General features: G+C 41.5%; 1 protein-coding gene across 1 annotated transcript; it reads right to left on the bottom strand.

Moving 5' to 3' along the window:
- Positions 1–1,399: 1,399 nt before the first annotated feature.
- On the bottom strand, positions 1,400–20,210 carry LOC126378212 (lysophosphatidylserine lipase ABHD12-like; the record flags this gene model as incomplete). Its single annotated transcript, XM_050026433.1, has 9 exons — positions 1,400–1,449; positions 3,432–3,559; positions 11,805–11,972; positions 13,146–13,294; positions 14,629–14,763; positions 15,910–16,002; positions 16,753–16,881; positions 18,526–18,639; positions 20,081–20,210. Coding segments are annotated over 9 exons (1,077 nt in total), but the record flags the coding sequence as incomplete, so codon positions are not given.
- Between the last annotated feature and the right edge of the window lie 1,826 nt (positions 20,211–22,036).

The following is a 22,036-nucleotide window of genomic DNA, read 5'->3' as shown; positions in this document are numbered from 1 at the left end:
TCTATAAATTTAGGTAGTAGTGGTATAAATGCCATTCAATACTTGGCCGAACAAATGGGGTGTGCTACCCCTAGCACATAAGAGCCCCCTCTCATTCGTTACAAAATTTAAGACAGCAGGCCTGAGGGTGTCCAGGTGGTGTTCATAGGTAGGTAATAAGTACCTAAACCAGAGCGCTGAATGAACGAAATATACGTACTTTGAAGTAACAGGTTACATTCCTAAAATCTTATCAATAAGTACTTGTATACTTTTGAAAAACTCCAAAATGTTCACCGCTTGTGCCGGTTGGGTACAGACAATAAATTATTTCTCTTCGGCTACCGTGCCGCAACCGGCCAGTACGCACCAGATTTGTAAGATTTATCGCCGTCGCGTCGGGGCACTAAAAAACACCCGATAAAATATCGCGCTCAATTTGTTCAAATTAAGAATAAGAACACCAATCGTATAGTTTTTATAACTTTAGGACATTAGGTTTTTGAGTATTTTTATAATTATGAATAAAATGTTTTTTGAATTTTTTAGCTTCGCGGGACTGGGAGCGAATAAAAACAGAACACGTTCAGCTGTTTGTATGTGTCGTTACATCCGACAGATAGATTGTGGGGTTAGTCTCAGGTAGGCTAGAGATAATTAGCAATGTGGGTCTTCTCTATGGGTGATAGGCTGATCATATCTAACTTAGGACTTCGAATCAACAATGGCTGCAAGATGTTTTTCATTACATGTCGCTGCCCAGCCCAATAGGTCTGGACGTGAGTTCTGTGAGTGATCGTCACATGGTGAAGTGTACAAATAAATATTAAAGAATTATTTCTTAAAAGTTGTGTGTTTAAATAGAATAGCGATTGGTGAATGCGAAGGAAGCAAGAGAAGTGTGTCAGGATCGAAGCAAATGGAATTCCATAGTGTCTGCTTACGTCGGTGAGAAATAGGCGTGAGCTTACATTATGCATCTTCTACCGTGTGGGTTGTGAGGTGAATTACCAACCTCATAAACCCTGGTGTCAGGGGTTACTATTGAGCCGCTAATGGCCCCTGACATGGCTCATGTACCGACTACTTACTTACATCAGTAAGTAGTAACCGAGACCAACGGCTTAACGTGCCTTCCGAAGCACGGATCATCTTACTTTCGGACAATCGGGTGATCAGCCAGTAATGTCCTAACCAAACTAGGGACCACAAAGTAATTTTTGTGATATGTCCCCACCGGGAATCGAACCCAGGACCTCCGGATCGTGAGCCCAACGCTCAACCACTGGACCACGGAGATCGTTCAAAATCTAATGAAAAAGTAGGAAGTAAATAAAGTAAATTACTAAATTAATAGTTTTTTCATCTGTATTTTTACGTATTAAACATCGAAAAATAAAGTTATAACAACAATCACAGTATATGTATGTATTTATGCACTAGACGCCCTTCACCAAATCCATGAAATTCCTGAAACAAAAAACGAGTTCAAATATAACTTTATATTTCTGTATATTTGTAGACATAAAAAACTACAAATAAATCTAGAATAGTGCCTTGTGAAAATGGTTTTTGGTAAGTCATGTTATAAGAAGACCAGAGGGGTTTAAAATGGCCACATCGAAGCAAATCATCCAAGAAAACAAAATTATCTTCTTAAAATCTATATAAAGGTATTAAATAGTAGCTATGGATGTTAGTAATATTTTAAAACTGATCTGTCGCTTTGGGCAGTCATTCTGATGCTCACGATGGGCTAACCTTATAATGCTAGTTCTCAGTTTTGAGCATACCTGGGGGGTTAAAATGGCCACATCGAAGAAAATCATCTAAGAAAACAAAATTATCTTCTTAAAATCTATACATCATCATCATCATCACCAGCCCTTTAACGTCCCCACTGCTGGGGCACGGGCCTTCCCTGTGGATGGTTAGTCTTAAACCATCACGCGGGCCCAGCGCGGATTGATGGATATTAACGACTGCTAATGCAGCCGGGACCAACGGCTTAACGTGCCTTCCGAAGCACGGAGGAGCTCGAGATGAAAACTTTTTTTTTGTGGTCACCCATCCTATGACCGGCCTATGCGAAAGTTGCTTAACTTCAACAATCGCAGACCGAGCGCGTTTACCCCTGCGCCACCGAGCTCCTCAAAATCTATACAAAGGTATTAAATAGTAGCTAATAGGTATTGGATGTTAGTAATATTTTAAAACTGATCTGTCGCTTTGGGCAGTCATTCTGATGCTCACGATGGGCTAACCTTATAATGCTAGTTCTCAGTTTTGAGCATACCTGGGGGGTTAAAATGGCCACATCGAAGAAAATCATCTAAGAAAACAAAATTATCTTCTTAAAATCTATACATCATCATCATCATCACCAGCCCTTTAACGTCCCCACTGCTGGGGCACGGGCCTTCCCTGTGGATGGTTAGTCTTAAACCATCACGCGGGCCCAGCGCGGATTGATGGATATTAACGACTGCTAATGCAGCCGGGACCAACGGCTTAACGTGCCTTCCGAAGCACGGAGGAGCTCGAGATGAAAACTTTTTTTTTGTGGTCACCCATCCTATGACCGGCCTATGCGAAAGTTGCTTAACTTCAACAATCGCAGACCGAGCGCGTTTACCCCTGCGCCACCGAGCTCCTCAAAATCTATACAAAGGTATTAAATAGTAGCTAATAGGTATTGGATGTTAGTAATATTTTAAAACTGATCTGTCGCTTTGGGCAGTCATTCTGATGCTCACGATGGGCTAACCTTATAATGCTAGTTCTCAGTTTTGAGCATACCTGGGGGGTTAAAATGGCCACATCGAAGAAAATCATCTAAGAAAGCAATATTGCTATTTGACATTTGTTTGCATTGCGCACTTACTTTTATATGCGCAAATTTCAAATTGTAATATTGCTTAGATTCTAAGAAAGCAATATTAGAATCTAAGAAAGCAATATTACAATTTGTCAGCAGAGCACAAGTACTCAGTCGGTACGCAGAGAACAGTTTAAAAAAAAAAACACTTGATATTAACTCAGAATAACGAGCTGAATCCTCCCCCTCAGTATTCGTTACGATGTCCCTCAGTAATAAGAATTTCATAATTTATCTTTGACCTGAGAAACTACCCAATTGGACCCTGTGATAAACGGGTGAGGAGCTCGGTGGCGAAGCGGTAAACGCGCTCGGTTTCCGATTGTTGACGTTAAGCAACTTTCGCAAAAAAAAAGTTTTCATCTCGAGCTCCTCCGTGCTTCGGAAGGCACGTTAAGCATTTGGTCCCGGCTGCATTAGCAGTCGTTAATAACCATCAATCCGCACTGGGCCCGCGTGATGGTTTAAGGCCCGATCTCCCTATCCATCCATAGAGAAGGCCCGTGCCCCAGCAGTGGGGACGTTAATGGGCTGATGATGATGATGATGATGATAAACGGGTGGTGGGACTTACTTAACGACTTCCTTGAGCTCCTTCGCCTCGCACAGGTTGTTATGCCCGAGCCGGCTGCAGCGGTCGAACGTGTGGAACACCAGCGGAGCACCGCCGTGCTGCCTTGACGCCATCACCGTGTCGTGAAGCTGCAAAACACTTTTCAATTCAAATTCAAATTCAAAAATATCTTTATTCAATAGGTAACATAGTTACACTTTGAAATTATCATTAGAAATCCTTACTCTCACTAGGGGGCAGGTTAGGATTTTGATACGGGCCCTCACGGGGCATTGTAGACTCAATAAGCACCTACACAGAATGGTGCTGACCGAGTCTCCTCTATGCAGATTCTGCTTAGGGGAAGATGAGACGCCACTACATCTGCTATGCAGCTGTGAGGCTCTCATACATAGTAGAAGCCGTACACTTGGAGGCCACATAATGGACCCCCAGGAAGTCATGGAGCTTTCTCCCAAAAAGACGTTGGATCTCTTCGAACGGATCGGTCTAGAGGAGGATATTTAAATGTAGGGATTTAAGGTCACAATAGATCTGTCAAGGTCGCAGTGATCTCCCGGGCTGCATTCAGCCCGGCCCTCACAACTTTCAAATAATAATAATACACTTTGAATCGTCAATTTTTACATAACAAACGTCTCATCCGCCTAAAACTACTGCAGCTTCTCACAACCTGTACAGCCGGGGAAAAGAAGCTGCAAGAAAAACCTCGGCACAGGGCCCTAGACGTTCTTTAAAGAAATAACAGTGTACTCTTCTATCGTATGGGTTGTGAGGTGAATTACCAACCTCATCAACCCTGGTTGACACCAACCAGGCGGGTTAAGTTTTGATAAACAGGGCATAGGTACCTACTGTTGACGACAGGTCGACATGGCAATCGGGGCATGAGGTGAGCCGCGGAGGCGGGGTCGCCCCGCACACCCGCACAGTCCCCGCGGCGTCTTAGTCTTATTGTCGCACGAGTCCGTATCGACCGCGTTTATCGATTATAATCTCGCTCACATAATTTATTACTATTTTGTTTTAAAAATGGCTACGGTTGCATCTTCGTCGCGTGTTCAAGCAAAAAAACCAATAATTCACTCTCAAGCTCGAGAACTAGCTAGAAAAGTGTTAGAAAATTGTGACATTGAATGGAAAAATAATTGTTACAAATTTTCTGTCAGATGAATAAATATTAACTTAAATGAAAACGTGGTATTATTTTATTCACATTTTGTTACATACATAATAAAAATATATCGATATTGAAAACGTCACGTCACTAGAGAATTGCCATGTCGACCTGTCGTCTACATTACTTTCCGTCGGGGAAAGAAGATACTATGGAATTCCATTTGCTGCGATCCGATCTGCCTTTCAAACGGGGAGCGTCAGTTCGAACCCCGGTACCGGACTTGCCCCAATGAGTTATTCATTTATCTTTAGCGCAGTTGTCACCAACACGGCTCGATTACGGCGATACGACTGACCTCCTATCCTGTTGGTCTAGCAGAAATATCTTGTGTGTGTACTTAGTTCATCTTCCGATGGATGTACATCTAACCCCAATTGGGATATGGACTGAGCTTATGTTGTTATGTATTGTATAGAATATGGAATAATAATCGGCGTGGTCGACGATTTCCCTCATTCAGCGCTTATCGCTATCGACCCACTAGGCTACCCTAGTAGTAGATTAATTCTTTCAAATATTTTTCCTCTCAGACGACGCCCTGAGCCGAGGTTCGCGTCCAACTGGGCACCCTCAGGCCTGTGGTCTTAAACGTTGTATCGGGTGAGAGCCTTCTCTCTCTCTCTATTTAAGAGCTGCGCTCTTGTCGGTGGAGTCACCGCCATTCCTCTCTTCTTCCCGCCAAAACCTTCACCTCCCGATACGACACGACCTGCACCTTCTCTTTTATTTGTTTCATAAATGTTATCCTAGGTCCTGCAGCGTAATTTTGCTGCAGCGCAATCTTTTTGCTTATCAAGTTTTCTTTTTCTGGTTTTTTGGACGTATGCTATATTTAAAATTTGAAATATGAATTTGTCTCCATGGTTTGTTTGTTTGTTTCTTGACATTTGAGAGATATTCTTTGTGGCTGACTGTTGGTTTTCTTGTATTTTATCTGGAAAATCTAATTTAATGTTCTGTATGTGTTTTTAAATGTGCTGTTTTAATTGTGAAACGTAAAATGTAATTTCTGGTGATATAATTATAGTATTTCATTTTCCCTGGTAAGTTTGTGTTGGTTTGTTCTTCTTTCTTCCTTTTTCCCTTTCTTTCTTTCACATCACTTTTCTATTTTATTATTTATCTTTGTAGATAAGGGAAATCCCCTTGGGTTTTGGTTTTAACCTGGAGCTACATCGTGTGCGAAGCCGCCCCATCCCCACGGATTCTATATATGATTCGAGTTGCAACTTCGAAGTCGCTACGATCGCTCCGACTCTGCGGTTCCTGTCACTTGCCGCTACCCGTTTCCTGACCCGAAGCAGTACCCGATGACGTAGTTCTAAAGAGGTTCCACGAACTTCTGTCGGGTACTGCTCTGAAGTATTATCGCACGGTCCGTAATTCCTTGAGTTCATTTTCTGATCTCAAAAATATATTGCTCAAGACCTTTGATACTCCGGACTACAATTTCCACACCGAGCGTCGTCTCCGCAATTTGAAGCAAGTCGAGCATCAATCGATCCGCGACTTCGTAATTGACATTCGCGACCTCAACAGCAAACTACAACGTCCAATTCCTGACCAAGATCTTCTCAATATCATTAAGCACAATGTCCATTCCCGCTATTCACCTTGTCTCGCCACGAACAGGATTTGTGACCTTGAAACTTTAGTTGACATCTTGACCAACTTTGAGTCGTATTATCAACCTCCGCAATGCCATAAGGTCGTTTCTCCAATCAGCACCGCGACTCCTTCGTCCTCCACCGTGTGCCCGAAGTGCAATCAAATAGGTCATCCCTATAGGTACTGTCCTAATGTTCAAGGGAAGATTTGTTTTCGTTGCAAGAAACCTGGAGTTATTACGGCCAATTGTCCTGTTTGTAACGAACCAAAAAACTCATAAACCACCGGGGTCGTTCTGGTTGTTCCCAGTCGATTTCCCCGGTGCTTAATTCTAATACGCGTGATAATCGTCTTTTTATTGATATTTTTATTTTTAATCGTCGTTTGAGAGCCCTTCTTGATTCAGGCGCTCAGACTTCTCTTTTAAGCGCGAAACTCGCGCGTGAAATCGGCATTCCTTTTGATGGTTGTTTTTCTGGTACTCCGGTCGTTTCTGCTAATAACGCGCCGATTACCATTTTAGGGTCAGCCACCCTTACTGTCTCTTTTAATGGCCGTGATTGCTTGCATAAGTTTTTGATCGCTGAATCAATCACGTCTGATATTATTCTCGGTATTGAGTTTTGGGACAAATTCGGTCTCACCTCTATTTTCAGTGCTGCCTTTAATGAGAAAGTAGCAGGCAACTTGTTCGTTCCTAACGGTTCCTTTTCAGGACCGGTTTGTATTAATGAAGTTTCTTATCCTCGGGTCGATCTTTCCCCGGAACAAGAGAAGGTTCTTGCTGAAGTTATTGTTGAATACGGCGAGATTTCTTCGGACAAGATTGGTTTAGGGAAGACTACGTGGTTGTCGCATAAGATTAATACCGTCGGCTCTCCTATTAAACAACGTTATTATCCTCTTTCTCCAACCAAGCTTCAGATCCTTAACGAGGAGATAGATAAGATGCTTGAGGCAGGTGTCATACGTCCCTCTCGTTCTCCTTGGGCCAGCCCAGTCGTGATGGTTACCAAAAAGGACGGTAGCGTTCGTTTCTGCGTTGATAGTCGCAAGCTGAATAGCGTTACAGTTCGGGACTCTTATCCGCTTCCCCGCATTCAAGATATTTTAGATAATCTGCGTGGTGCGAAGTACATGACGTCGCTCGATTTTCGTAGTGCTTTTTGGCAGATCCCACTTGCTGATTCGGAAAGTTGTGAAAAAACCGCCTTCATTGTTCCTCAACGTGGTCTTTTCGAGTTTGTACGTATGCCTTTTGGACTTACTAACGCCGCTTCGGAGATGCAGCGTCTAACTGACCTTATCGTAAATTACGAATTCACTAATACAAGCGAGAACTGTGTTTTCGGCTATGTCGACGATTTGATTATTGTTTCCAAAGATTTTGATAGCCATATTTCTTTATTACGTCGCGTTTTGCACCGTTTAAAAGAAGCTGGTCTTTCTATCAACTTAAAGAAGTGTGAGTTTTGTCGTAAAGAAATCAAATATTTGGGCTATATTGTGAATGAGAATGGTCTTCAAACTGACCCCCAAAAACTTGAAGCTATCAAAGATTATCCCACTCCGTGTTCAGCGAAAGCTCTTAGGGCATTTTTAGGTATGTGTTCTTATTATAGACGGTTTGTTAATGGTTTTTCTTCAATAATTGCTCCGTTAACGGCATTGTTAGGGAAAAGGAAAGGTCGAGATCCTATCGATTGGAATCCTCAAGCTGATGCCGCTTTTAACAGGTTAAAAGAATCTATGATTAATACCCCTTTGATCACATGTCCCGATTTTACTAAACCCTTCATTCTCCAGTGCGATGCCTCATCTGTCGGTCTTGGTTCAGTTCTTTCCCAAAGTATTGATGGTACTGAACGTCCGATTGCCTATTATTCCAGGTTGTTTTCTAAAGCTGAACGCAATTACAGTACCACGGAGCGCGAACTTCTTGCGGTTCTCGAATCTATTAAGCATTTTCGCTGTTATCTTGACGGAATGAAGTTTACTATAATTACTGATCATATTGCACTTAAATGGTTACTGACTTTGGATAACCCCACGGGCCGTTTAGCTCGTTGGGCAACGATAATTTCTCAATACAATTTCGAAATTGTTCATCGTAAGGGTGCTCTCAACGTTGTGCCGGACGCTCTGTCCCGAATGCATATTAATCTCATATCATTTAATGAAGGTATCGAGCGTACCAGTGATCCGTTTTATAAAAAGGTGTATCAGGGTGTTCGTTCCTCTCCTCAGATGTTCCCGGCTTACTCTATCGTGGATGGAGTTCTGTTACGACGTGTTGCTCTCTCTTCACCGCTTCAGAAGAACCCTTGGAGAGTCGTTTTGCCTCGTGAAAAGGTTGAGGAAGCTGTCTCGGAAGCTCATTCTGGTTATCCTTCCATACACCCTGGTGTTATGAAAACGTACCTGAAGTTACGTGAAAATTATTATTGGCAAAATATGTATAAGGATGTTGTTCGGATCTTAGGTCTGTGTGAGGTCTGTAAAGCCCATAAGATCGCCAATTGCCAGCCCGGTGGTCAAATGTTGTTCCCAAGGAGTGTTAATTCCCCGCTTCATAGTATCTCGATCGATTTAATTGGTCCATTATCTTGTGCGTATTATGGCTATAGATATATCTTGTCCGTCGTGGATATATTTTCAAAATATGTATGGCTTTTCAGCCTTAAGAGAGTTGATGCTAAAGGTGTTTGTCGCTTTTTAGAGTCTGACATTTTTCATGTTTTTGGCGTTCCACATCAGGTTCTATGTGACAATGCTACGGTTTTCCGCAGTCATTATTTTCGCGATTTTCTTATTAAATATGGAATAGACAACCCTACTTATACCCCTTATTATTCTCCTCAAGCTAATGTGGTTGAACGATATAATCAGAGCGTGGTTACCTGCCTTAGTATTCTTGTGCAAGATAATCATCGCAGTTGGGCTCGTATGTTGCCGAGAGTTAAGCTGTACCTCAACTCTTGTATCAATCTAGCTACTTCATTCACTCCCAATTTCCTCATGTTTGGTAGGGAAATCTCATTTCATGCCGTACCTGTTAATTGTGACCAGACTCAAGACACTGATTTAGTCGAGAGTCGGGCAAGGCATGCAGCTAACCTTTCCCATTTGTGTGATGTTTTTTCTAAAGTAGCAGATAATTTGGCTTGCTCCTTTTTAGCTAACTCCAGACGCTATAACTCCCATAGATCATCGCCAGTCCTCACTGTCGGTGATATCGTTTGGAGAAGAAATTTTGCTCGTTCTTCAGAGGATGAATTCCGCTGCGGAAAATTGTCTCCGCGTTTTATTCGCGCTTCAGTACTCCAGGTGGTTTCACGACAAGTTTACGTCCTGCGTGATATGGATACTGGACACGTTGGCACGTATCACATTAAAGACATTATGAAATAAATTTACATTTAAATCCCTTCCTTCCGCCCGCGAAGTCTCACCTTTTTTTCTTTTCTGTGGCGGTGGTGCTTCGCGGAGTTATATTCATTCGTCCCTTAACCTTTGTTTTTTTCCGTAATTTATTCTCCTTGGACCATCATAGTCATTATCATGCATGTTGTTTGTCATCACCATTGTCACCTATTGCCATGTCATGTTTTTGAACACCTGACACATTATGACGTGTCAGGGTGTTGGATTTTTACGTCACGCTGACTATGTTTTTGGAAGCGTCGACCCCATTTTGTATTCGACACATGCGTGTTTATTTTCGCATGTTACTTATTTTAAACTTTGTGTATTTTTGTAAACACTTTGCTTATTTGCTGTTCTTGCTTTCTTTTCTGCTTTCTTTGTCTAGGCTTGGAACCGGTCCGTTTTGGTTTTAAGTCTGCGTTGGCGCGTTCGCGACGTGTCCAACTTAGTTTTAGGTGCGTTCCTTGTTTGTTTACTCTTTCAAGGTTTTCTTGTAGTTGACCGCTTTGTAATAGTGACTGTGGTATTCAATCTGGGATCGTTTAGTTTTATCTTGTTATTGTTGCTTCGTTTTATTTCATTCTTGTCGTTCTCATTTCACTTCATTTCATTTCACATCTACCTTAACCTTTTTTTTTTTCTTCTTCTATTTCGTTTTAGCTTTACCTTTGATCATGTCTGCCGTTCCTACCTCCTCGTTTACACCTTCCACCGTTCTTGCGTTTTACTTCATCTGGTCTTCCAGGTTTCTATTCTTCTCTGGAAGGGGGATGACTGCAGCGTAATTTTGCTGCAGCGCAATCTTTTTGCTTATCAAGTTTTCTTTTTCTGGTTTTTTGGACGTATGCTATATTTAAAATTTGAAATATGAATTTGTCTCCATGGTTTGTTTGTTTGTTTCTTGACATTTGAGAGATATTCTTTGTGGCTGACTGTTGGTTTTCTTGTATTTTATCTGGAAAATCTAATTTAATGTTCTGTATGTGTTTTTAAATGTGCTGTTTTAATTGTGAAACGTAAAACGTAATTTCTGGTGATATAATTATAGTATTTCATTTTCCCTGGTAAGTTTGTGTTGGTTTGTTCTTCTTTCTTCCTTTTTCCCTTTCTTTCTTTCACATCACTTTTCTATTTTATTATTTATCTTTGTAGATAAGGGAAATCCCCTTGGGTTTTGGTTTTAACCTGGAGCTACATCGTGTGCGAAGCCGCCCCATCCCCACGGATTCTATATATGATTCGAGTTGCAACTTCGAAGTCGCTACGATCGCTCCGACTCTGCGGTTCCTGTCACTTGCCGCTACCCGTTTCCTGACCCGAAGCTGCATCGCTTCGACGGTCCCTACGTGACGGACGAGTCGACGGAATAACTACGGCTGCGAAGAACCAAATTGTTTTTGTGTTCCATTTATATTCCAGAACCTTTTTTTAAATATTATTTCCGCTATTTGTGAATATTTATTTAGGAAGCCTTTTCAAAATTCTTAAAGCCCCGCGCGGCAACGTTTCAGTGTTTGGTATTCCTTTCGGCATATTAATCTTTAAAAACTTTCGTTGATCAACGGAGGTAGGTGAGGTTCGATTCCTTTTTTTTACCGTTATTACCTTTTAACTATGTTCATGTTAATTTATAATAATTCAAATTACTTAAACTGCATTTCCCAATAAATTAATTTAATTGTTAGCGAGTTCCTCCTTTTTATCGCTACAGTCCCCAGGTCCTAGGTAGGTGGAGAGCCTTCAGTGCTCCCCATTTGTCCGGCCAAGTAGTTAATGCCATCTGCGGCAAATCTACAATAAGTCACGTCAAAAAAAAAAGAATAATAATACGTGTAGAATGGCAATTCTCCGCTCCCCACCAGCGGCTGAGCTAGGTTTACCTCACCCCCGCTCGGTCTTACTTTAGTCTTCAATCGTGTGGCGTCAGACGTCACACACACAGGTGCGCGTGTACGATAACGGCAGTGTACGGTCATGAGCAATATCATGTACCCACTTTAGAACCCTGTCGCACTATCATATTTGACATTTAGTGAGACTTACAGTTTAATTTGACAAAAAAGTTAATGTGACATGGTATCAAAGTGTATATATATTAGTACTCGTCTGTGTAAAACGAGGTATTTTGTATGAAGTGTCCGGGGTGTGGAAATGCTGACCTTAACAGCCAAGTCGTAGGGCACAATTCTGTCACACTTGGAGTGCAGCATGAGGATGGGCAGGTGTGGCACGCTGGCCAGGTACTGGTCCGTGGTGAACGAATACTCGGACGAGACTTGGAACGGCTTCACGAACGTGTCCTTGAAGTATGGCAGCCAGGATACCAGCTTCAACAAGGATAACATAACATAAACATCCTACATACTTCCCTCCTGGGCACAGGCCTCACCTCAATCAACCGGCGGGGGTATGGAGCATACTCCACTACACTGCTCCACTGCGGGTTGGTTTCTATCGTGTCGGTTGTGAGGTGGATTACCAACCTCAGCAACCCTGATGTCAGGGTTATGATTGAGCCGCCAAAGGACCCTGTGTTTTACGACTAGTAGCTGGCACCAACGGAATCATTTTAGTTTTTCGGACAATCAGGTGATTCAAGCCTGCAATGCCCTTACCAAACAAAAGACAATCTCACAAAGTGATTTCGACAATGTCCCCATTGGGAATCGAACTCGGACCTCCAGATCGTGACCCCAACGCTCTAACCACCGCGAAGGCTGTCAACATATACTATCCCCTCCCTCACGAGTGGAGAGCAAAGTTAAAGTATAAACTATTTGCTCATACTTGTATGGCGCGCGTTTCGCCCTCTCTAGGCCCTCCAACCTCTTTCTTCTGTTTCGTGGGTTCGAACCTCAGCTCAGACCCTCTTCTGGGAGGATTCTATTTTAGAAGCGTAGAAACGCCGTCCATCAAGGTTGCATACTAAAGAATTCTGGAGTCAATAGGCTAGTTTCCAACCAGTCAAATCGCTTACTGTTTACTAAACGTCAAAACACGAAATTACTATAGAATTTGTATGAAAAAGCACACTATGACGTCATAAAAAAACGTGATAAAATGTCGGACTTATTGTTACGTTTTTCTTGATTAAAATTCATAAATAAGTTAAATAGAAAAAAGGAAATGTTTTTCGTTAGTTTTAGATATTGCCTTTATTTCACATCACTATTTTTTTAAGAGCCACGCTCTAGTCGGTGTGGCATTCTCTATGCTACTTTTTAGGGAAAAATAGGTCAGTGGTTTTCCTCTTGCCTTTCGTCGCGCCAAAGCAAAGCAAGTGGTTTTGCTTTCTTTATTTAGAAATTAGAATTTAATAATTTATCTTGAACCTAGTACGGTCACGAGCATTAATATGTATACACTTTGGTACCATGTCACATTAACTTTTTTGACAAATTGAACTGTAAGTCTCACTAAATGTCAAATATGTTAGTGCGACGGAGTCCTTAAGTGGGTACATTATATTGCTCATGACTGTACACGAACCAATTCGGTACCTTCGAGAAGGGATGAGCGACTATCTCCTCTGTGAGGTTGTTGAAGGGGGCTTCCATCACCAGCCCATCTGGCAGTGGTAAGCAGGGCTTGCCCACCTGCTGGCACAACTCGGACATGTGGGATACCATGTTTGCTGCCACTGCTGTGCCTAGGGGGAAAAAAAGATGATTTTTTTTTAATTTATTTTCTTATAAAAACAATGTTATAAACACTGGCATTTAGGTAGATACCGGTGCTAATTCCTGTAGACACCATCTAATTTTATTTAAAATTATATCTGTCACTTTCTTATCCGCCGAAAAGGAATGGGACGGGTAATCGTCAGGAAAAAAAAATATGGAACACACGTCAATTTTAAGCACAAATCTAAATCTGCCCTTTCAAAATTTTACATAGGCTAATAACCCGACAGAACTAAGTTGACAGCACACGTCAAACGGTTTTTAATACCCGGGCTATTCATTCATTTACTCATTCTTCCTAAAATAAAGAGCTGTCAATCATCCGTCACTTTCCTTTTCGTCGGATAAGAAAAAGACAGGTATAACTTTAAGTAAAATTAGGAGGTGTCCACAGGAATCGGGGCCACTAAGTTATTACTTTTTCTGTAATAAGTACTCATTTACAGAGCTCCCTGGCATTATCCCGTTTTTCACAGCTAACCTGAAGATTTGACAGGTCCGGTTTTTACAGAAGCGACTGCCTGTCCTACCTTCCAATCCGCGAAGGGAAAACCAACCCAATACAGGTTAGGTTAGGTCCCATACCTCCGAAAATCCATTTCTCGGGAATGTGGGTTTCCTCACGATGTTTTCCTTCACCACTGAGCACGTGATAAACATTTATGATCCAAACATGAATTCGAAAACAAATTCGACAATCATTGCTGCGACAATCATTGCGACAATTCGACAATCGTTTGAGCCTGTGCTGGATCCGATCCTGCGACCTCAAAGTGGGAGACACGCGTTCTACCAATTGAGCTACCATGGCTATCTAAGTAAATAAGTAAGTATATAAGTACTTATTACAAAAAAATATGTAACGGCCTCTGTGGTCCAGTGGTTGAACGTAAGGCTCACATTCCAGAGGTCCAAGGTTCGAATCGCGGTGTCGACATAATAATATCATAAAAATCATGTCTATCTATAGTATTATGTGGTATTATACACTGCATGTCTCCTTTTCACGTAGGTTAGCTGGAAGAAATCTCTTTGTTATAGATAAGCTTACTTGTATTGTCTGTTTTCCTTGTATGTATCTTATATCTTTTATATTGTATACAGTGTAGTTTGGTTAGGACATATTACTGGCTGATCACCTAATTGTCCGAAAGTAAGATGATCTGTGCTTCGGAAGGCACGTTAAGCCGTTGGTCCCGGTTACTACTTACTACTTAATGATGTATGTACGTCGTTAATTAATAAGAGAGTGCTCAATAAAAAAAAAAACTTATAATAAATGTTTCTAAGTTGTTTTTACCAAGCGAGTGCCCCCACAGCAGCACCATGGGTTTGTCCTCCTGGTTGAGGTTCTCAAGCAGCCAAGAGTACACCTCCAGGGCGTCTTCCACCACGCCCTTCTCTGTGGGTCGCACCGGGGACGAATCGCCGTACCCTGAACCATAACAGCAAAATCCAAAAATATCTTTACTCAGTAGGTAACATAGTTACACTTTTAACAGCCTCACTGGTCCAGTGGTTGAGCGTTGGGCGCACGATCCGCAGGTCCCGGTGGGGACATATCACAAAAATCACTTTGTGATCCCTAATTTGGTTAGGACATTACAGGCTGATCACCTGATCGTCCGGAAGTAAGACGATCCGTGCTTCAGAAGGCACGTTAAGCCGTTGGTCCCCGGTTACTACTTACTGATGTAAGTACGTACACGAGACATGTCAGGGGCCTTTGGCGGCTGACATCCCTGACACCAGGGTTGATGAAGTTGGTATTCCACCTCACAACCCACACGATAAAAGAAGAAGAAGTTACACTTTGAACCATAAATTTTCGTTTTTATTTTGATTTCTGCTTTTTCGAACGGGAACGTTTCCCCCGCCTTTATTAAAAAACCGGTGACGTGGAATTTTGTTCGGTTGCGGTAATTTGTTATGAAGATTTGGAGAGTTAACATTGTTTATGAAAATATAACATTATTCAAGAGAATTGCTGAATTGTTTGATAACGAATTCAAATTCAAATGTATTTATTGCATTGCTACAGGTCAAGAAGGTCTTAAACAATATTACATACATCCACTGCAGCATACCAGTCTAGGTGTACAATTTTAATTCTAATGTATTTAAATTACAATTTCAATTAATTCATTTCAATTAAATTACAACGACGACCACCTACACACCCGAGAGCAGTAGTATTATCACAAATAAAAAAAATAACGAACGTCTCATTCTCCTAAAACGCCTGCAGCTTCTCACAACCTGTATAGCCGAGGAAAAGCAGCTGCAAGAAAAACCTCGGCACAGGGCCCTAGATATTCTTGAAAAAAAAATACTGTTATACAATGTAGTAATTTGGCTGCCTAAAATCAGTTCCCAGGCAGCTGTTCCCATCTAGATAATCACTAAATAACCTTTTTCAAAATTCAAATTAATTTAGTTATACTAAATACGATCTTGCGAGATCTCGTCTATTTTTTCGGGATCAATCCGGAAGCATCATTATGACGAGTTCCCATTCGAAATTGATGGGATTGGGCGAATCTCCTTGAGTTATTACTTTTTGTTTTGATTACAAATTTACCTCTATAGTCGAAGGTGATAACGTGGAAGTTCAGCTCTTGGAAGACCTTGTACATCTGCAGCCGGTGAGGAGACGCGCGGTGGTTTGAGTTACCTGGAAACAGAAACATAATATACATCGTCATTCCCCCCCTGCATTATCCCGTTTTTCACAGGGTCCGCTTACCTAACCTGGAGATTTGACAGGTCCGGCTTTTCACAGAAGCGACAGCCTATCTTACCTTCCAACCCTCGGTGGGGAAAACCAGCCCAATACAGTCCAAATGCATTTCTCGGGTACCGCTGAGCACGTGGTACTGATACAAACAATTAATTAAGGGGAGGCCTGTGCCCAGCAGTGGGACGTGTATACGCTGTTTATGTGATGTTATATTATGTTTAGAGAGTTGGTTCGCTTGCGTTCGAACCCAGCACAGGCCTAAACCATTGATTGTCGAATTTGTTTTCGAATTCATGTTTGGATCATAAATTATTATCACGTGCTCAGCGGTGAAAGAAAACATCGTGAGGAAACCTACATTCCCGAGAAATGCATTTTCGGAGGTATGTGACCTAACCTGTATTGGGCTGATTATCCCTTCGCGGGTTGGACGGTTAGACAGGCAGTCGCTTCTGTAAAAAACCGGACTTGTCAAATCTCCAGGTTAGGTAAGCAGACCCTGTGAAAAACGGGATAATGCTAGGGAGATGATGAATGTCCTTACAAAACAAAGAACAGTCTCACAAAGTGATATCGACAACGTCCCCATCGGGATTCGAACCCGGACCTACAGATCCTGAGCCTATATACCGCTCTAATCACGGCATAGAAGCATAATGACCTATTATTTGTGATTTCATTTACCGTGACAGTACAATACGACCGCGTTGTGTGTCTTCTTGAGCTCGTTGTGAAGTCTGACGTCAGCAGTCAAGTAGTCCCGGATCACGAACACTTCACGGAACACCGAGCACGGGATCATGTGCCATACACCTGTAAATACGATATAGTCTTCACTGAGGACACGATTTCCATGCCTCACCTATTAGAGTCCACAGAATACCAGCGCCGTATCTCACGCCGATCTGGGATTCAAACCGCGATAAATCACGCGTTTTCCGAACAGAGCCATCACGGGTTCTACATTCAGGTAATTCTACATTCAAAAAAAGTTTTTTTTAACGTAACTTCCCGTCGATTTGCGGAATATTCGAAAAAAGAAAGAAAAAACTACAACTGTGTTATTCAGTGGTATCTCGAGTCATAAGTCACTTACCCCGAGACATAACACGTTTCTAACTAATTCCGAACCCAATTTTAGATCAGAATCAGTAAAATGATCCTTAATGATCCATCTTTATTCATCAATGAGAGACTTTCCAGCCTACGTTCTTTATACACAATATAGATGGCGCTGTACAGATTTTCCTTTGTTTAACCTTCTAATTTCATGGATAACAGACATAATTATTTATCTTTTATCTTTGTTTTTGGACATAAAGATGACCCTTTTTATTACACCCAGGCACAACGCATCTTCCACCCACTATTATTCTGATACATCTGAATTTTGAATTTGAATCAAAATAAAGAGCAGCAATATAGGTAGCAACATGATTCTATACCTACATCATCATCATCATCAGCCCATTAACGTCCCCACTGCTGGGGCACGGGCCTTCCCTATGGATGGATAGGGAGATCGGGCCTTAAACCACCACGCGGGCCCAGTGCGGATTGATGGTTATTAACGACTGCTAATGCGGCCGGGACCAACGGCTTAACGTGCCTTCCGAAGCACGGAGGAGCTCGAGATGAAAACTTTTTTTTTTGTGGTCACTCATCCTATGACCGGCCTTTGCGAAACCTACATAATTTGATCCAAATATCAAGCATCGTTTATTCTCGTATATGCTTCTATCGTGACATTTTATTTTTTAATAATTAGGTATGTACCCGAGCAATGAGAAAATAGGTAATGATCACGTTAAATCTATACAGCGGCATCTATAATAAAAAAAAAAACTGGTTTCCCTTCAAAACGCATAAATCTTCACAAATAAAGAATTGTACAAGCGTGGTGCGCTTTAATCCTTTTTTTTATTTTTTCTCATCGAAGCTGTCTTTGCTGTAGTTAATTTTGCATGCCGTTGTCACCTTATAATTAGGGTAACAATTACTCTTGTTTATATAAGTAAGTAACTTGTGGAGGAGCTTGGTGGCGCAGCGGTAAACGCGCTCGGTCTGCGATTGTTGAAGTTAAGCAACTTTCGCAAACGCCGGTCATAGGATGGGTGACCACAAAAAAAAAGTTTTCATCTCGAGCTCCTCCGTGCTTCGGAAGGCACGTTAAGCCGTTGGTCCCGGCTGCATTAGCAGTCGTTAATAACCATCAATCCGCACTGGGCCCGCGTGATAGTTTAAGGCCCGATCTCCCTGTCCATCCATAGGGAAGGCCCGTGCCCCAGCAGTGGGGACGATAATGGGCTGATGATGATGATGAAGTAACTTGTAATGTATTTGTTGTTAACTCTGTTGGTGACCATAAATAAATAAAAAAAATAAAAACATCGCCTTTAATTTGGGGAACATAACCTGGAAAGCGCCTCATTACCTTACTAGTAAAATCCCACTTACCGAGTTTTATAGGACACTCATCGAATTTAGATTCAAATTCAATGTTGAAATTTCTTCCACCGATGATATCCACACTCGAGGGATTGTCGTAATCGAGATTCCTTGGGTAGTTAACTGAAATACAAAGCGCCTGATATATTTATCACGGTTGCTAAAAGCAAGCGTTGCTATTTTATTCCTGTAGGCACTTCACTTCACTACACTTGGCTTACTCCAAAAGTAGATGAAAAACATACTTAGAGGATTTTTATTTTGCGTAATTACTAAGAATTTTATAAGGTGAAAATACAGTTTTGCTAGAACGAGACATAACATTCCCTTACGTCTAGTTACCATTGACTTTTAAACTATTAATATGGTGTAAATGAGGTATTGAACGGATTACAGATTAATATTTACCTTGTGTAAATAGGTTAATTAAAAATAAAGTTCTTGTTGTTTTCATTTTTAGTTTTTAGTAAAAATATCTGTAAGAATTCCTTTTATTTTGAGCAATAAAAGTTATTATTATTATTAAATAAAATATTAATGAATAAGTTTAACGATTATAGCTTTTTTCCATGGAAGCAATTATTTTTATTTAAAAATAAAAATATTATTAATGTATTTTTATTATTTTCTTCTTTCTCCTTTCCTTTTATAAGTAGGTATTTAATTATTTATTTATCATTTATCGGCGGGAACTTGTTACTGGCATCGTCTCATGCATATCTAGTGCATTTAGTATAATTAATTAATCTGTAATATATCCAAATAACATACATACATAAACTCACGCCTATTTCCCACCGGGGTAAGCAGAGACTATGGAATTCCTGACACACTTCTCTTGCTTCCTCCACGTTCATCAATCGTTTCATACACGCACGCCGGTTCAGAGTAGATCGTACTGAACCTTTTCTAAGGATATCTGCAATTTGGTTAATGTACGTTCTTCTAGGTCCGAATAAAATAAAACCTTACGACGCCGTGTTATAATACGTTATCGATTTCACAAGCAGAAACTTATGTTGCATCTTGCCTAAGTCCTCGGTATAGCTGTATTCGTCTTACCAGGCCTGGTTTTTGTTGACAGCACAAGTAGGAATCACAGTCTTTTCATTTGCAATTACTCAGCGGTGGCGGTATACATAAACAGCCTATATACGTCCCACTGCTGGGCACAGGCCTCTCCTCAATCAACCGGAGGGGGTATGGAGCATACTCCACCACGCTGCTCCACTGCGGGTTAATGGCGGTATATTTAGAATTATTTTAAATATTTGCGGAAAAAACGTACTTATTAGCGATAAAAGCAGAAAAAAAAGTCACGAACAAAAAATAAATATCATCGTCGGGGTTCACACACACGAAAGTAAAAAGTTTTTAATTGTTTTTTTTTTTAAATGCATGAAGTCTGTTTTGTGTGTTTCCCTGGGTAGCTAAGCGTATTAACAGAAATATAAAAGAGAACAAGTGGCTTAAACAATAGCATATAGGTGTCTCTTTTGCACTAGGCTGTACTCTATCTTTATCCTACTCTCGTACGCGCCAAGTTAATACACAGAGTACTCACAGCAGTTGGAGAAGACCATCTTCCTCTGCACGGACTTGCTGTACTTGAAGACGAGCGGCAGGATGGCCACCTGAACCACCAGGACACTGGCAGTCAGTGACGCGCCTGTCGCTAATAGCATTCTACCAAACAAAATAATAGAGGTCAGGGGCGTGGAGGGGGGAAGTAGAGGTAGAGGGGTGTAGGGAGGGGTGTTGTATATTTATATACATATCAGCCTCCGTGGTCTAGTGGTTAGACCGTTAGGCTCACGACCTGGCGGTCCGGGTTCGATTCCCGATGGGGACATTGTCGAAATCACTTTGTGAAACTGTCCTTTGTTTGGTAAGGACTTTTCAGGCTTGAATCACCTGATTGTCCGAAAAAGTAAGATGATTCCGTGCTTCGGAGGGCACGTTAAGCCGTTGGTCCCGGCTATTAGCCGTAAAAACACCTCCACCAACCCGCAGTGGAGCAGCGTGGTGGTGTATGCTCCATACCCCCTCCGGTTGATTGAGGGGAGGCCTGGGCCCAGCAGTGGGACGTATATAGGATGTTTATGTTATGTTATGTATGTGTATTTTCCTTATCCCACTCTAGGTGTTGTCGGCACAACATGTAAGTATTTCTCCTTCATTCATTTCTGTCAGCCATCTCAGTACCATAGAATAAGGAATAATACTACGTTCTCACACCTTTCTCACACATATCCTTCTTCAATCTTCTCATACAATCCATCTACTTTCTTGGGTCGTCCCTCCAAACACTTCAGGACCCCGATACCGACCCCGCCGGCGTGTCGACGATTTCCCTCATTCAGCGCTTATCGCTATCGACCCACTAGGGTCGATTAATTCTTTCAAATATTTTTCCTCTCAGACGACGCCCTGAGCCGAGGTTCGCGCCCAACTGGGCACCCTCAGGCCTGATGTCTTAAACGTTGTACCGGGTGAGAGCCTTCAGCGCTCCCCATTTGTCCGGCCAAGTAGTTAATGCCATCTGCGGCAAATCTACAATAAGTCACGTCAAAAAAAAAATTGGGTCGTCCCCTTCTCCTATATCCATCCACATTCATACTCATAACTATCCTCGTTATATGCCTTTCATTCCTCTTCATCGCATGCCCAAACCATGCTAAACTGTTGGTCCTCAAATTCTCAATAACCGGCGCTACTTTCAAAATTATTTTTATCTACTGTTGTATAGAAATACTTACCCAACAACCATTTTCAATAGGCACTATTCTAGATACACACTTTTCTATGTCTTTGTAGTTTTTTATGTACATTTTATGTTTTTTTTTATGTATATTTTTATCTTATTTTACCGTCATAATATACTTGCGCTGGGAATTTTGTCTTAGCTAGAAATGTCATTGTCAATCTGAAGTTACATTTGCAAGGAATTGATTAAAGAATATTTGGCGAAATAGTTTATAATGCCGTCCTTTTAAGGAGAGCGGACCGTAGCCAACCCTACATTCTCGCGTACCACGATGCCGATTCATCTAAGAAAGCAATATTGCTATTTGACATTTCTTAATAAATTAATTTGAGTTTCTTGACATAGCGCACTTACTTATATATAAGTACGCAAATGTCAAATTGCAATATTGCTTTTTAGATTCATCTTCGCTTTGCTTCGATGTGACATTAGCCACCCCAGTTTATAGTAATCACTGTTTGAATAGGCCTCCTAAAAATATAGGGTTGCCTCACCTAATTGTCTTTAAAAATAATTATACCGTGCTTCGGAAGGACGTTAAGCCGTTGGTCCTGGGCTCAGCTCAAACGCCTCCACTAATCCGCAGTGGAAGAGCGTGGTAGAGTCCGTAGCCCATCTGGTTGATTGAAGGGGGGAAAGGGGGTGGGGGGCAGTGCCCAGCAGTGGGATGTATACGTATAGGCTGTTTATGTTTTATACAAACTTTATATAGCAAGGTCAAAGCTCACAAACGTCCCACTAAGGCACATAGGC

Source organism: Pectinophora gossypiella, chromosome 25, assembly GCF_024362695.1.
Source record: "Pectinophora gossypiella chromosome 25, ilPecGoss1.1, whole genome shotgun sequence".
In the NCBI taxonomy this organism is placed as follows: Eukaryota; Metazoa; Arthropoda; class Insecta; order Lepidoptera; family Gelechiidae; genus Pectinophora; species Pectinophora gossypiella.
The sequence above is the reverse complement of the archived record's forward strand: the minus strand, read 5'-3'. Positions and strand labels throughout refer to the sequence as shown.